The sequence below is a fragment of the Arachis hypogaea genome, chromosome 16 (assembly GCF_003086295.3).
Source record: "Arachis hypogaea cultivar Tifrunner chromosome 16, arahy.Tifrunner.gnm2.J5K5, whole genome shotgun sequence".
NCBI lineage: Eukaryota > Viridiplantae > Streptophyta > Magnoliopsida > Fabales > Fabaceae > Arachis > Arachis hypogaea.
In genome coordinates, this window is record NC_092051.1 from 121,639,295 (window position 1) to 121,653,331 (window position 14,037).

The 14,037-nt window shown below is 33.4% G+C and overlaps 1 protein-coding gene across 1 annotated transcript; it reads left to right on the top strand.

Moving 5' to 3' along the window:
* The first annotated feature begins 2,679 nt into the window (after positions 1 to 2,679).
* On the top strand, positions 2,680 to 9,757 carry LOC112754797 (protein LATERAL BRANCHING OXIDOREDUCTASE 1). Its single transcript, XM_025802571.3, has 3 exons — positions 2,680 to 2,936; positions 3,400 to 3,727; positions 9,362 to 9,757. Exons 1-3 carry the CDS (start codon positions 2,704 to 2,706, stop codon positions 9,614 to 9,616), a joined length of 816 nt encoding a protein of 271 aa, XP_025658356.1. The 5' UTR covers positions 2,680 to 2,703; the 3' UTR covers positions 9,617 to 9,757.
* The last annotated feature ends 4,280 nt before the right edge of the window (positions 9,758 to 14,037 follow it).

Genomic DNA, 14,037 nt, shown 5'->3' on the forward strand with positions numbered 1-14,037 from the left:
TCTCAGTATTCTGTTTAGTGAAAAATGGGAGACAGGAATTGAAACAAGAATGAAACTCTAATTTAATTTACACAAAGGGTAAAATTAGAATTAATTAATTGAAATGAAAGTATTTTAGGTATAAAATGTTATTAAAGTTTCAGTCTCCATCTCTAAAAATTTCAGTCCCCTGTGTCCCTACTTTTTGGAGGTACTGAAATACTGAAATTTTAGAGACAGAGACAGAAATTTTAGTACTAGTCTCTGAACTAACAAATACGATACTGAGTCTCAGTCTCTCAATCTCTGTCTCAGTACTTCAAAACAAACACTTCCTTAAAGAACAATGAATAGTAAAATTCAAATTTAAAAGTTATAAAATTATTATCCGAAGCTATTAGTTTAATTTTTTTGCTATGAAAAAAAAAATAAATATAATATATATAAGGGTTAAGTACTTTTTTCGTCCTTAAGATCTGGGGTGAAATCAAATTCGTTCTCGACCTTTTTTGTTATTAAAATCATCCTTAACGTTACAAAACGTTATAAAATCATCATTTTTTAAATTTTAGACTAAAATACCCTTCATCATCATCTTTTCCATTTATCCTCCTCACTATACCCTTTACCTCAGCCTCCTCTCTACTTCACTCTCTCCACTCAAATCTTCAACAACAACAATACCAACTATTTTTTTTTTAATTTCAAAAGAATTAAACAAAGCCAACACAGAATCAACAATAACAATATATCCAGATACAAAAATCCATCACAACAACACCAACTATTTTTTTTAATGTCAAAAAAATCAAACAAAGTTAACACAGAATCAACAACAATATATTCAAATTCAAAAATCTATTAACAACACTACATTCAAATTCAAGATAGAAAATTCAAAATTCCAATCCTTCAAACTTAGCAGAGAGAACACAGAAAAGAGAGAAAAAAGAGAGAAGAGAAAAACTCAGAGAAGAGGGGTGGTGTTGCTGCCGTCCATCGCCATCGCGGTTGAAGGAAAGAGGAGGAAGAAGCGACGGCATGGAAAGCTACTGCCGTCGCCGTCGCAGCTGTGGCTGAGGAGAGGACAGATCGAGCGAGGGGAAAGAGCAGAGCCCCTCACCACCAGAAGCTCGACGCCAGTGATGGAGCTCGACGCCGATAGAGCAGCTCTCTCTCTCTCTCTCTCTCTCTCTCTCTCTCTCTCTCTCTCTCTCTCTCTCTCTCTCTCTCTCTCTCTCTCTCTCTCTCTCTCTCTCTCTCCACGACACCGGCGACGGCAGCGGCCGCACTCTACCCCGCAGTTACCTCCCTCTTCTTCCTTTCTTTTTCTTTCTTCTTCCTCTCTGTTTCTCTCTTCTTTTATTCTGTGTCTTTTGATTTCTTTTTTTTTTTGTTTTTCTGTTTTAGGTGGGAAGGATGGGGTAAAGGGTGGGGTGGGGTGGTTTATTTTCTTTTTAATATTTTTTATTTTTATTTAAGAGTAAAATTGTCCGAAAAAAATGTTGTTTATAAACAAAAAGATGATTTTATAACGTTTTGGATGATTTTAATAACAAAAAAAGGTCGGGGACGAATTTGATTTTCACTCCAAACCTTAGAAATGGAAAAAGTACTTAACCTTATATATAATTATATCTATGATATTTAAAATTATATATAGATTATTACTTTTACGAAAGAATAGGTACTGTTTTTTTTTTTCAAAATATGAAACATATTCTATTTTTTAAAAAAAATTAGAGTGCATTTAGTTTATATTTTCGTTTTTTTTTAATATTCAGTTTTTAGGATTTCATAAAAAAAAAGTAAAATTAAGTGATGAAAATAAAAAATAGGATTTTATTATTTTATTTTTTTTTTGTTTACAAAATTTTAAAGACAAAAAATTCTAAAATAAAAAACACAATACAAACTAAACTCACCGTGATTACAACAAAATGATTGTTCACAGGCAATTATTTCATTTCTTAAAAACTTGGCCATGTTTCGAAATGGTGCCCATTACTATTAATAGCCACGTTTTCCAAATATAACATGAAAAGTGTGGCCAAAATTATGAACAAACGCCACCATCACTACTTTTTGGCTACACTTTTTGAACGTGATTTGAAAAAAAAAGGTACCCACAGGTCATATTTCTTGTAGCCTTGTTATAGAAACGGGGAACAATATCACAATTAATGTAAAAAATGTTATTCAAAAATAGGAGTATATACAACTATAAGTCTTTCTACGCTCCAATCAAAACAATTTGAGAATGCTGTAACAATGGTTTTTTAGAAATAAATTTAATTTGGGTAAGGATTTGAAGTTTTAATTCCGTTCTTTAATTATTTTCTTAATGCTTAAATGAGTAAAAATTTAAATATATATGTTATTTTTTTTAAAAAAATGAAAAGATAAAATTTTTTAACTTTCTTTATTTGAAAATTAGGAGCATAATTAGGAGAATGAATTAGAATTTCTAATAACTTTTTTTGTGCAAATTTTATCTTGTTTCCAGTATTTGTTGTTTTAGAATAATATAAAATTTTAAAAATAAAAGATTCTAAAAATAAAAAACTAAACCCATCCCTTTTCATTCTGAAAATGGCAAGTATGATATTCACTTTGATTTGTTCTTTTTTATTTTTTCTTTTGGGTCTAGATGATATTCACGTTTTATTTACGTGTTTAATAGGCCTTGTAATTTTTTGTGGGATTCAGGCAATAAACCATGGAATGTCAAGCTCTTTTCTTGACAAAGTTAGAGAAGTTTCAAAGCAATTTTTTGAACTTCCAAAAGAAGAAAAAATGATATATGCAAGGGAACCAAATGACATGGAAGGATATGGAAGTGATATTATATATTTCAGAGATCAAAAGCTTGATTGGACAGACAGAATATACCTCAAAGTGCAGCCTGAAGAACAGAGAAACTTCAAAGTCTGGCCAGAAAAACCCAATGATTTCAGGTATATTGTATGTAGATAAAAAGTTTAGGTAGATTATCAAAATTTTACTCTCATTCTTGCCTCTCCCAAAGACACCTATACCAACCATAGATAGTGACTCTGAGATAGAAAAAGTAAACCATCATTTCTAGCTGTAAAATTTTAAAATGCTGACAAATTTAACTATAAATGAACAAAATTAGTTTTGTATCTACGAAAGATGGTTTTTATGTGATAAAATTGTCCAAACGTTAATTTTATTCATAGGTAGAAATGACAGATTTTCATTTTTTACAGGTACAAAATTAGTTTTGTTTATTCATGATTAGATTTGTCAAATATTCGGAACTTCTATGGATAGAAATGGTAGTTTACTCTACTAAAATTGTTCTTATATACTTTGTTTGGTTGTAATGAGGGATGGGATACAAAATATTTTAGGTAGACATAATTGTCCCTAATTTGAATGGGTGTCATGATGTAGGACAACTGTAATAGAGTATACTGAAAGGCTAAAATTGCTAAACGAAGTGATTTTGAAGGGCATGGCAAAGTCACTGAACTTGGAAGAGTACTGTCTCTTGAAGGAATGCGGAGACAAAGATACAATGCTCTTGAGATTCAACTACTACCCTCCTTGTCCCATGGCGGATCATGTCCTCGGCCTGAAGCCGCACGCCGACGGATCAACTGTTACTTATCTTTTGCAGGATAAAGAAGTTGATGGCCTCCAAGTCCTCAAAGATAATCGTTGGTTCAAAGTTCCCATCATCTCTGATGCTCTCCTAATTAATGTTGGTGATCAAGTAGAGGTAACAACTCGCACATCCTATATTCTTTGTTACTATGAATTAGGCAAAGCTTGTTCATGTTTACTAGTAAGTGATTGAGTTAACATAGGCGGCTGAACATGGGTAGTAGCTAGAGTGTGTGTCCTTAGAGCATCTATCTTTATTTTGGATCTCACAAAATGATACATTCATATTTGTAGGACCAAATGTTATAAATATTAATTTGAGATTATACGTGAAATTTGTTATTCTAATATTTAGTTTCAATTTAATTTACACTTTATATAAGGTGATAAAATTTAAGTAATTCTCTACTAAAGTGAAGCTGTCTCAGCTCTAGTCTCATTTCATTTCATCAATCATCTCTCTCTAATGCAAAGTAAAATTTGTAAATAATCCACTTCCTGTACATGTCAAATTTAAAATTCCAAAAGCACTCTATTAGATTGGAGATGCTCTTGCGTTAAATAGTTTGGTTCTTTCACCAGGATGGTCTCTTGGTATCATGTTTGGTTATAAACTTATAATAGATAGGACTTAAAATGAGAAACTTTTAAAGGGGTAAAGTAGGAATATTATAACAAAAGAATGAAGACATGGCAGAACAATTTCATCAATCGGCTTAAGGGTCAGTTTGGATATGTCCATATGGCTATGTTTGGTTTGAAGAATAGGAAAAGATAAGATATTAAGAATGTGACACAAAAAAATAGAAGAAAAAATAAAAAGTCTAATTTATTTTTATTTTTTTATTCATACAAAATTTAGAAGAAAAAATAAAATGATAAAAAATATAATTATAAAAATTTGATAATGATAATAAAAAAAATGAAAAAATAAATTGTGTTTCTGTTTAGTGTTTTTATGTTATTTCTGTTAGAAAAGACACAATATATACTAATTTAGTATCTCAAGACACAATGTCTCTTTTTATGTCTTACATGTTAAACACGGAATGGACCTTCTCAATTTTTTTTTCTACAATTGAGGAAATAAAGTGTGATCTCTCACCATTAATTTTATAAGTATGACCAAAAATAAATATGAGAGAGAGAGTAATGAATGGTTAGAGATCACACTTTACACTCAATTTTTTTTTAACAATTGAGAGGATCCATTCCCATATCTATATTTCAACATCATATCCTTAGTTATAAACAGACGCTACTTAAGTGACTTTTCTTAACTTTTAATTTATGAAAAGTTACAACATTAATGTTTGATACAATTTTCAAGACTAATATGCGATTTTCTAAAAATTTATTTAGAGTACTCTTATAGAAAAGTTTAAAAAAATGACTTCTTCTGTAATATATAGTTTTTTTATTACTCTTTCTTTAAAATAAGCACTTTTGTGATTAAAAAAAACAAACATAAAATAATTTATATATAAGTTATTTTTAATATAAGTTTTTGTATTTTAAACTTTTTTTTTTCAAAAAGCTTAATCAAATTGTTTATTCAAGCTAGTCTTTCTTCTTTCTCAATTCCGGTTCTCTTGTCTCTTCTGTCTTACAGCAGTACGGTACCCAAATTTTGTTTTTTTAGTGACTTAAGGTAGATTTGGATTGTGTTTTCATTTTTTAGTATTTTCTGTTTTTAAAATTTTATGAATAAAAGAATAAAAAATAAAAACAATAAAATATCATTTTCTATTTTAAAGGTGGGAACTTTGTCTCTCGAAGGGCAGAGCGGTTTGGAGCTCTCCTAGATGAGTGTGGTTTGATTGATTTGGGAGCTCATGGATCCTTGTACACTTAGTTCAGACATATGCAGGGTAATCGGTTCATCTCAAAGAGGCTGGATAGGGTTGTGGCTACTGATGCTTGGTGTTTTCGTTTTCCGGAAAGCTATGTGGAGAATTTGGCGAGGATGCATTCTGACCACTGTCCCATTATGGTGCGATGTCAAGGTAATGATAGAAGAGTCGGGGTAAAATCTTTTCGTTTTCAAGTAGCTTGGTCTTATCACCCAAGTTTTTCGTCAGTGGTCAGGGGTGCTTGGGACAAGGGTAGACCCAATCCTATTCGTTGCCTTTCTCAGGTCAGAGATGATACTTTGGCCTTTAACCGAAATGTCTTTGGGAATATTTTTAAAAGAAAGAGGGAATTGGAGAGGCGTGTGACCAGTATCCAACAAAGAATAGAGAGAGTTGATGCTTTATCCCTTATACAGGAAGAAAGGGAGTTACAGGCTGAATATAGTAATCTGCTTATGCAAGAGGAGTTGTTTTGGTATCAAAAATCCCGAGAGCACTGGGTCAGATTTGGAGATAGGAATACTAAGTTCTTTCATATGCAAACCATTATGCGGAGGAAGCGTAACAAGGTTCAGGGGTTGTTTTTGGAGGATGGAAGATGGAGTACTGATCCGCAAGAACTCGAAGAATGTGCAATTGGATTTTATAGAGATCTTTTTTGTAATGTGGAACATGTAGAACTTGATGTGATGGGGGATCAGGAATTACCTTCTTTATCTCGTGAAGCTATTGAAAGTATCACAAGAAATGTTTCTAAAGAAGAGGTTAGGAAGGTGGTTATGGGCATGAACTCTTTTAAGGCCCCAGGTGCCGATGGTTTTCAGGCTTTTTTCTTCAAGGAATATTGGGAAGTGGTTCGTACAGAGGTATGGAAACTTGTTAAGAAGGCTTTCGCTGGGTTTGATCTGGATAGTACTCTATTTGACACTTTGGTGGTGCTGATTCCTAAAGTTGATAACCCGTCTCGCATGAAAGAGTTTCGTCCTATCAGCCTCTGTAATGTCATATACAAGATTATAACTAAGGTGGTTGTGGAGAGGTTACGACCTTTTCTACAAGATATTATTGGCCCTCAGGGAGGGTTTATTCCTGGAAGGGGTGCCCCAGACAATATCATTGTAGCTCAGGAAGTTCTCCATTTTATGAAGAAAACCAAATCAAAGAAAGGTGTTCTTACTTTAAAATTGACCTAGAAAAGGCTTATGACAGGGTGAGCTGGGAGTTTTTGGAGCAATCTCTCCTAATGCTTGGCTTTCTAAGTACTATTGTTTCTCTTATTATGAAATGTGTAAAGTCTTCCTCCCTTTCTCTAATGTAGAATGGTAACCGGTTGGATGGTTTTCAGCCAAAGAGGGGTTTGAGGCAAGGAGACCCGATGTCTCCTTATTTATTTGTTATTTGTATGGAGAGGTTGAGTTGCCTCATTGCTAGGCAAGTGGAGGTTGGTAGATGGAAACCAGTGACCGTGTCTAGGGGAGGTCCTGTAATCTCCCATATCCTTTTTGCAGACGACCTTATCCTTTTTTGCAAAGCGAAGAAATCTCAAGTGCTTCATGTTTTGGACACTATGGCCACCTTTTGCAGAGCATCTGGTATGAAGGTGAATTTTGACAAATCTCGTGCTATCTGTTCTATGAATGTTTCTAGACAACGCAAGGATCTCTTCACTGGTATTTCTTCTATCCGATTTGCTAATTCTCTGGGAAAATACCTTGGTGTCCCCCTCAAGCATGGCAGAGTTACTAAAGCTGATTTTAATGATGTGGTTGATAAGCTTACTAATAGGCTAGCATCTTGGAAAGGTCGCTTCCTTAATAAAACTGGTCGGATTTGCCTTGCTAAATCAGTTTTATCTTCTATACCTATTTATAGGATGCAAGTAAGCCTTTTTCCATCAGGTGTGTGCTCTAACATTGATAAGATTACTAGAAGTTTCATTTGGTGTGGTAGTCATAATCACCGTGGTCTTCATTTAGCATCTTGGAGAGTTTTGACGACTCCGAAAAAGTTTGGAGGTCTTGCTTTGCGGGAGTTGCAGTTGGTCAATTTTTCTTTATTAGGAAAGCTAGTTTGGCAAATTTTGATGAATCAAGAGAAACTGTGGGTCAAGATTATGCTTCAGAAATACCTCCAGAATAGAAACCTATTTGCAGTTAAAGCAATGGGTTCTTCATCGTATATATGGAAGTCTATTGTGCACTCAGCTTCCGTATTAAAGGAAGGGTTTGTTTGGGAAGTGGGAGCTCTTTCTAAGAATTTTTTGTTTGACTCTTGGTTGCACTCTGGGCCAGTAGGAGCGAGGGTTGAATTTCTTGATATCTATGAGGCTGCTTTGACCATTGAAGATGTTTACCGTGATGGAGTTTGGCATTTGGAGAGGATTTACTCTTTTATTCCTAGGGACTTGAGGGAAGACATTCTTAGTTTAGTACATATTTCGGCTTCTGGTCGTGATTTGGGTTGGAGTTGGGAGCACACTCTTTACTCTGCTAAACAAGGATATTTATGGTTAATTCAGAATAAGTTGAATTGGGATAGGAATATCAATTGGCTTTGGCTTTGGAAGGCGCGGGTCCCTGAAAAGTTGAGGCTCTTAGTGTGGCTTTGCCTTCATGATACTGTACCAACTCAATATTTGCGTTTTCGGCGACATCTCTCCTCCTCATCCTTATGTACACGTTGCAATCAACTTCCGGAGACAATTCTTCATTGTTTTCGGGATTGTGAAGTGGTGCGATCAGTTTGGGTTTCTCTAGGTTTTTCTGATGTGTGTTTCTTTGGCTCTCACGAGGTGCACGATTGGTTCAAGCATGACCTCCTCAATGAAGGTTGTTCCAAATTTGCAGCTATAATATGGTCAATTTGGCAAGACAGAAATATGGGTAATTTTCAGGGTGTTTTTGGATTTGCTGGGTCAATTGCATACAAGGCTCGCAGGTGCATGGTGGATTTTGAATATACAACTCAGAATCGAGTGTGTTGCATCCAGGAATTAAAACCTCTGTCTTGGTCTCCGCCAGAACCTGGTGCTTGGAAGTTAAATTGTGATGAGAATGTGAACTTGGGGGATGATTGTGCTGGTTTTGGGGGGGTAATTCGCGATAGCTCCAGTCAATGGGTAATGGGATGCTCAGGAAATTCCTTTGGATCTAGTGTCATCAAGATGGAGTTGTGGAGTATATGGAAAGGTTTGGCTTGGGCTTGGGAGGCGGGTCTTAAGCTTGTTGTCTGTGAGACAGATTGCGCAGCAGCTTTTGAGCTAGTGACTGGTTGGCAAGTTCCACTCTGGCATCTTGAAAAAGAAGTAATACAACTGATCTTTGACTTGAAGTTAAGAAGGGATTGGGATATTCGTTTTGAGCTTATCCCGAGAGAAGCTAATGTCGTGGCAGATCGGTTGGCAAAGATGGGATCTGGAGGTAGCGGAACTGATGAGGTTCACCTTTGGCACCAGCCACCAGAGGTGGTTTGTCCTCTCTTACTGTTAAGAACCTGATTTCTTTTCTTTTTCTTTTCTGCTCTTTTGTTTTTTTCTCTTGGTTGTTCACAAAAAAAAAAACCTCTGATCTCGTTTTTGTTTACAAAATTTTAAAGACAGAAATAGCTGAAAATGATAACAGCCCTTGGCAGTTGGCATCCATAATCAAAAGTATTGAGTCTATCTGCGCTGTTTTGAGACAATAAAAAACGCAGCCTTGATTCTTAGTTGTATAGTAATTTTTTCTTGCTTGGGGTTCTGTCTTGAAGGTCCGAGTCTTTACACCTACATGCTGATGGGGTTTTGTATTGGTAATTTACTTGTTTATGATGATGTACTTGCTTGCCTGTTCAGATTTAAGCCTTCTTGATATTTATAAAGAAAAAGTTTAACATAGTCTGCTGAACATAATGAACAGATCATGAGTAATGGAATATTTCGTAGCCCAATCCACAGAGTAGTTGTAAATGAAGAAAAGGACAGGCTTACTATAGCTATGTTCTTCACTCCGGATTCAGATAAAGAGATTGGACCAATTGAGCAGCTAGTGAACGAGTCAAGGCCAAAATCATACACACCAGTGAAAAATTATACCGATATCTTCTTCCAGTATTACCAGAAAGGAAAAAGAGCAATCGAAGCTTCCAAGATTCCACTATGTGAAGCTGAATAGTTTTCCTAATTTAAGTCTTATATATAAAGAACAATGAAACACAAATTTTGTACCTTTATGGGTCTGCCAATTCAAGGTATGTAAAGTTTGATATTCTTGTATTTGTTTGGAAAGAGTTTTGAGGATGAATGATTTGAATAATGGCTGGATACTTCCTTAATAAATATCTATATTAAAATAATTACTTTATTTAATTCATTGAAAATTAATATTTTTTAATGGATAATTCTAAAATCAAATGTGATTTCTAGAGGATATTTTGACGTGGCTTGTATCAGAAAACTAAATTTTAGGGAGTAAAACTACGCAGGGTTCCATCAGCTAGGAAGCAATTATTCTTCAAAAATAAAGATGGAATTGCTTTAAAATTTGGTTAGAACAAGCGTCTCTAACAATATTGGTGATGAGTTTGTATGTTGGCATGGTTTGGTGTGGCAATGATATTTCCCGGCAACGGAGCTAACAGAGAAGATGAAGTACGGCGCGGTTAGGAGTAGGAGTGGAAAAAGAGGTACAGTTGTATTTTTTTATTTTCACGGTGAGTAATAGTGAGTAATCAAATTAGGGCTAGGTTTGAGTAATGTTCTGAGATTTTTTTTTTTTTTGTGTTATTAGGCTTTTTTGTTGCAACCCACATTGTAGTTAGTAGAGTTGGCTGGTACCCTAATTATTTCCCTAGATTTTCTCAAAAAAAATTAGCTGAAAAGAATGGAAGAAGAACATGGAGGAGAAGAGAAAGTACAGGACCAACTCATCCTGCAACTAACTTAAACAACTTGTTTAAAAATTAATTAAAAAATTAAAAAATAAGATTTTTAATAATTAAGATTAATCAGATTTTGAATAATGAGATTAGGCAACATAACCTCTTTTAAACACATATGAAGAACTTAATAGAGTAACCATTGTGTGAACATTAGGAGCTCTCTTATCGCATAATTCGGCCGTTCTCTAGACATTGTGCCACTTCTACAGTGCGCTGCACTGTCGCTACTGTAGGGAGTCCTCAGGCAAGTTGCGCGTGTGTTCCTTCACGTTGCCGCTGCAGGCAGGGGCAGAGCTACAAATTTTTTTGGGAGGGGCTAACATGAAAAATATAAGTTAAGAAAAAAAAATTTTAAATTAAGAGGGTCAAACTAAAAAATTAGAAATTTAGTATGTACAAATTATTAATTTAGGGGGCCACTGCCCTCCTTTTCATCAATGTAGTTCCGCCACTGGCTGTAGGAAGTTCTTGCGCAAGTTGCATGTCCTCCCTCGCATTGCTGTCCTCCATCGTACCGTGCCTTCGCCCTCGCACCATCGTCCTCTATCGCGTCGTCCTCTCTGCCACCATCATTTTTCTTCTTCTTATTTGATTTAGATGTTTTTTCTATGTAATTTAGATATTTTTTGATATAATTAATTTTTTTTGTCTATTGTGGATATTTTTTCAAATGTATTGAGATTTAGAACGTAGATATTTCTTTTAAAAAAAATTTCAATTAAAAAAAAGAAATATCTACAATCCTTTAAAAATTAATTTAATATAATTTGGATTTTTTTCATGTAATTTAATTTAGATATTTTTTTGTATATTACGAATAGTTTTTTGTTTCTTAATAAAAAATATACAGCCCAACTACACATCTAAGTATATTTTTATCCAAGTCCAACCAAGCAGGCCCAAATTCAACAAAAATCACTTTCATTACACCCGCGTGTACACACGCACATTTCAATAACGCTTCTTCATCTTCGTCTTCGTCTTCGTCTTTGTCTTCATCTTCGTCTTCGCCTTCGTCTTTGTCTTCGCGTTTTTCCTTCTTCTTCGCTTTTTTCCTTCTTTGTCTTCGCCTTCCTTCTTCTTTTCCGCGTTCCTTCTTCTTCTTCATGTGTTTTTCTCTCAATTGTCATTCTTTTATTGTTGTTGTATTTTTTTTTCTCCTTTTAATTGAGGTTCATTTGGATCCAGAAATGAACCGAATTTGGTTCAGATTTAGTGAATACTTAAAGTAGTATCAAGTGAACCTAACTCAATTCATTAATGAACCGAATTCTGTTTAGATTTGAACAAAAAGTGATAAACATTCAAATAGAAAGAAAAGCACATTTCAATTCATTTCTACATGCAAATAAACTCAATTAAACTAAGAGATGAACCGAATTTCTTAAGGAATAACAGATTTGGTGAATACTTAAAAGTAGTATCAAGTGAACCTAACTAAATTCACAAATGAACCGAATTCGGTTCAGATTTGAACAAAAAGTGATAAACATTCAATCAACAAGAAAAACACATTTCAATTCATTTCTGCATGCAAATGAACTCATTTAAACAAAGAGATGAACCGAATTTCTTAAGGAATAAAGATTTGGTAAATACTTAAAAGTAGTATCAAGTGAACCTAACTCAATTCATAAATGAACCAAATTTGATTTAGATTTGAACAAACAGTTAAAAAATTACTTAAAGAATAAAATATTTGGTCAATACTTACCAGTAATATCAAGTGAACCTCAATTAACACACAAATAAACCGAAATTATTTAATGATGGCATCAGAGAAAATCAGAACTAATAAAGTTGTTAGCAAAATGTTAGTGTTATTGGTGATGACGATAACAAAAAAAGAAAATAAAAAGAAGAAAACGTAATATTGGGGAAGAAGGAGGAGGAGGAGAAGGAGGAGGAAGAGGAGGGAAGGAGAAGAACCTGCGTGTGCCAATTTGGAAGAAGAAGAAGAAAAAAATAAGTGAAAAAAATCGCGCAAGCGAAGCCGGGAAACGGACCGCAGCGCAACGACTAGGACTCGTGTAGGAGACTTTGTCGAAAACACGAGGCGGGAGTGCGTCGAAGCATGAATTGACCTAGCGACGTGAACCGATGTAGTAACCAGTCCGAGCCCTAGGTTAGCATTTCAGTTATTCGTATTAACAGCTACTCTAGGAGGAATGTTTTTATGCGGCGCTAACGATTTAATAACTATATTTGTAGCTCCAGAATGTTTCAGTTCACATTTGTGCATTCAAAGGTTATGTGGTCTCTCTCCCCTACTCCACCAAAATTGCAGACATCCTGTTATTTTTCATTTGCATTCTGTTGTTTGAGACCTTGTTCTTTGAAAAGATCGAACGAATGCAGCTATGTTCGACTGATTTTAATTGATTTGAAGAAGAAGAAGGAGGCATATAATTTAAAAAAGAGTAATTACCTAAATCAGTCCTCAAGGATTTTAAAAGCGGACATTTTAGTCCCTAAGAAAAATTAATACATAGATCAATCCCCAAGGTTTTACTCCGGCAGACAAATCAGTCCCCAAAGATTTTAAAAACGAACATTTTAGTCCCCAAGAAAAATTAATGTGCAAATCAATCTCCAACGTTTCTCTTCATTAGACATAACAGTCTTCCGTCCAAAAATAAAATAAAATAAAATTATTATTATTAGATTATTATTATTAATTGCATAATAATATTGTATTATAATTTTTGTATTTTTTGGACGAAAATAATGATAAATTTATTCATTAGATTCTTATGTGTGTGTGTATATATATATATATAGTCACTTAATATTATATATATATATAGTCACTTAATAATAATAATAATAATAATAATCAATAAAATTATTAGAGATTATTTTACAAGAAATTTAAAGTTAAAATCGTTAGATATTTTTGTATTTAATATAATAAAAAGATGTCCTATTTTAAAAAACATGTTTGTATTAAAAGAAATATGTATTTAATATAAATTTAAATTAACATATTTCTTTTAATACTTGTTTTTTAATACAAATATATATATATTTTTTAAAATATGACATCTTTTGATTATATTAAATACAAAAATATCAAATAGTTTTAATATTGAATTTTATTATTATTATTATTGAGTGACTACATATATATAAGAATTTAGTGAATAAATTTATCATTATTTTTGTCCAAAAAATACAAAAAATTATAGTACAATATTATTGTGCAATTAATAATAATAATTATTATTTTATTTTATTTTATTTTTGGAAGGAGGACTATTTTGTCTAAAGGAGAGAAATGTTAGAGATTGATTTATATATTAATCTTTTTTGAGGACTAAAATGCCTGTTTTTAAAATCCTTGGGGACTGATCTGGGTAATTACTCTGCCGAAAAATGAACTGGAGACTGATCTGTCTACCGGAGTAAAACCTTGGAGATTGATTTGCGTATTAATTTTTTTTAGGACTAAATCTCCACTTTTAAAATTTTTGGGGACTAATTTGGGTAATTACTCTTTAAAAAATTGTTATAACAACTTAGTTAATTTTAATTAAATATTTTGCTTGAATGTAAAACTTTATTCAAAAGTATATTGTGTATATTTAATAATGGATTTTGAGGTGCAACCCAATTAAAAATGGGCTGAAATTAAATGCACCTTGCTTGGGTTTTT

Bases quoted from the DNA above. Each gene is read 5' to 3' on its own strand.
- LOC112754797 (XM_025802571.3), top strand. From the start codon at position 2,704: ATGTCAAGCTCTTTTCTTGACAAAGTTAGAGAAGTTTCAAAGCAATTT. The intron at 2,937-3,399 runs GTATATTGTATG...GTCATGATGTAG, and splicing joins GAAAAACCCAATGATTTCAG to GACAACTGTAATAGAGTATA. The intron at 3,728-9,361 runs GTAACAACTCGC...CATAATGAACAG, and splicing joins ATGTTGGTGATCAAGTAGAG to ATCATGAGTAATGGAATATT.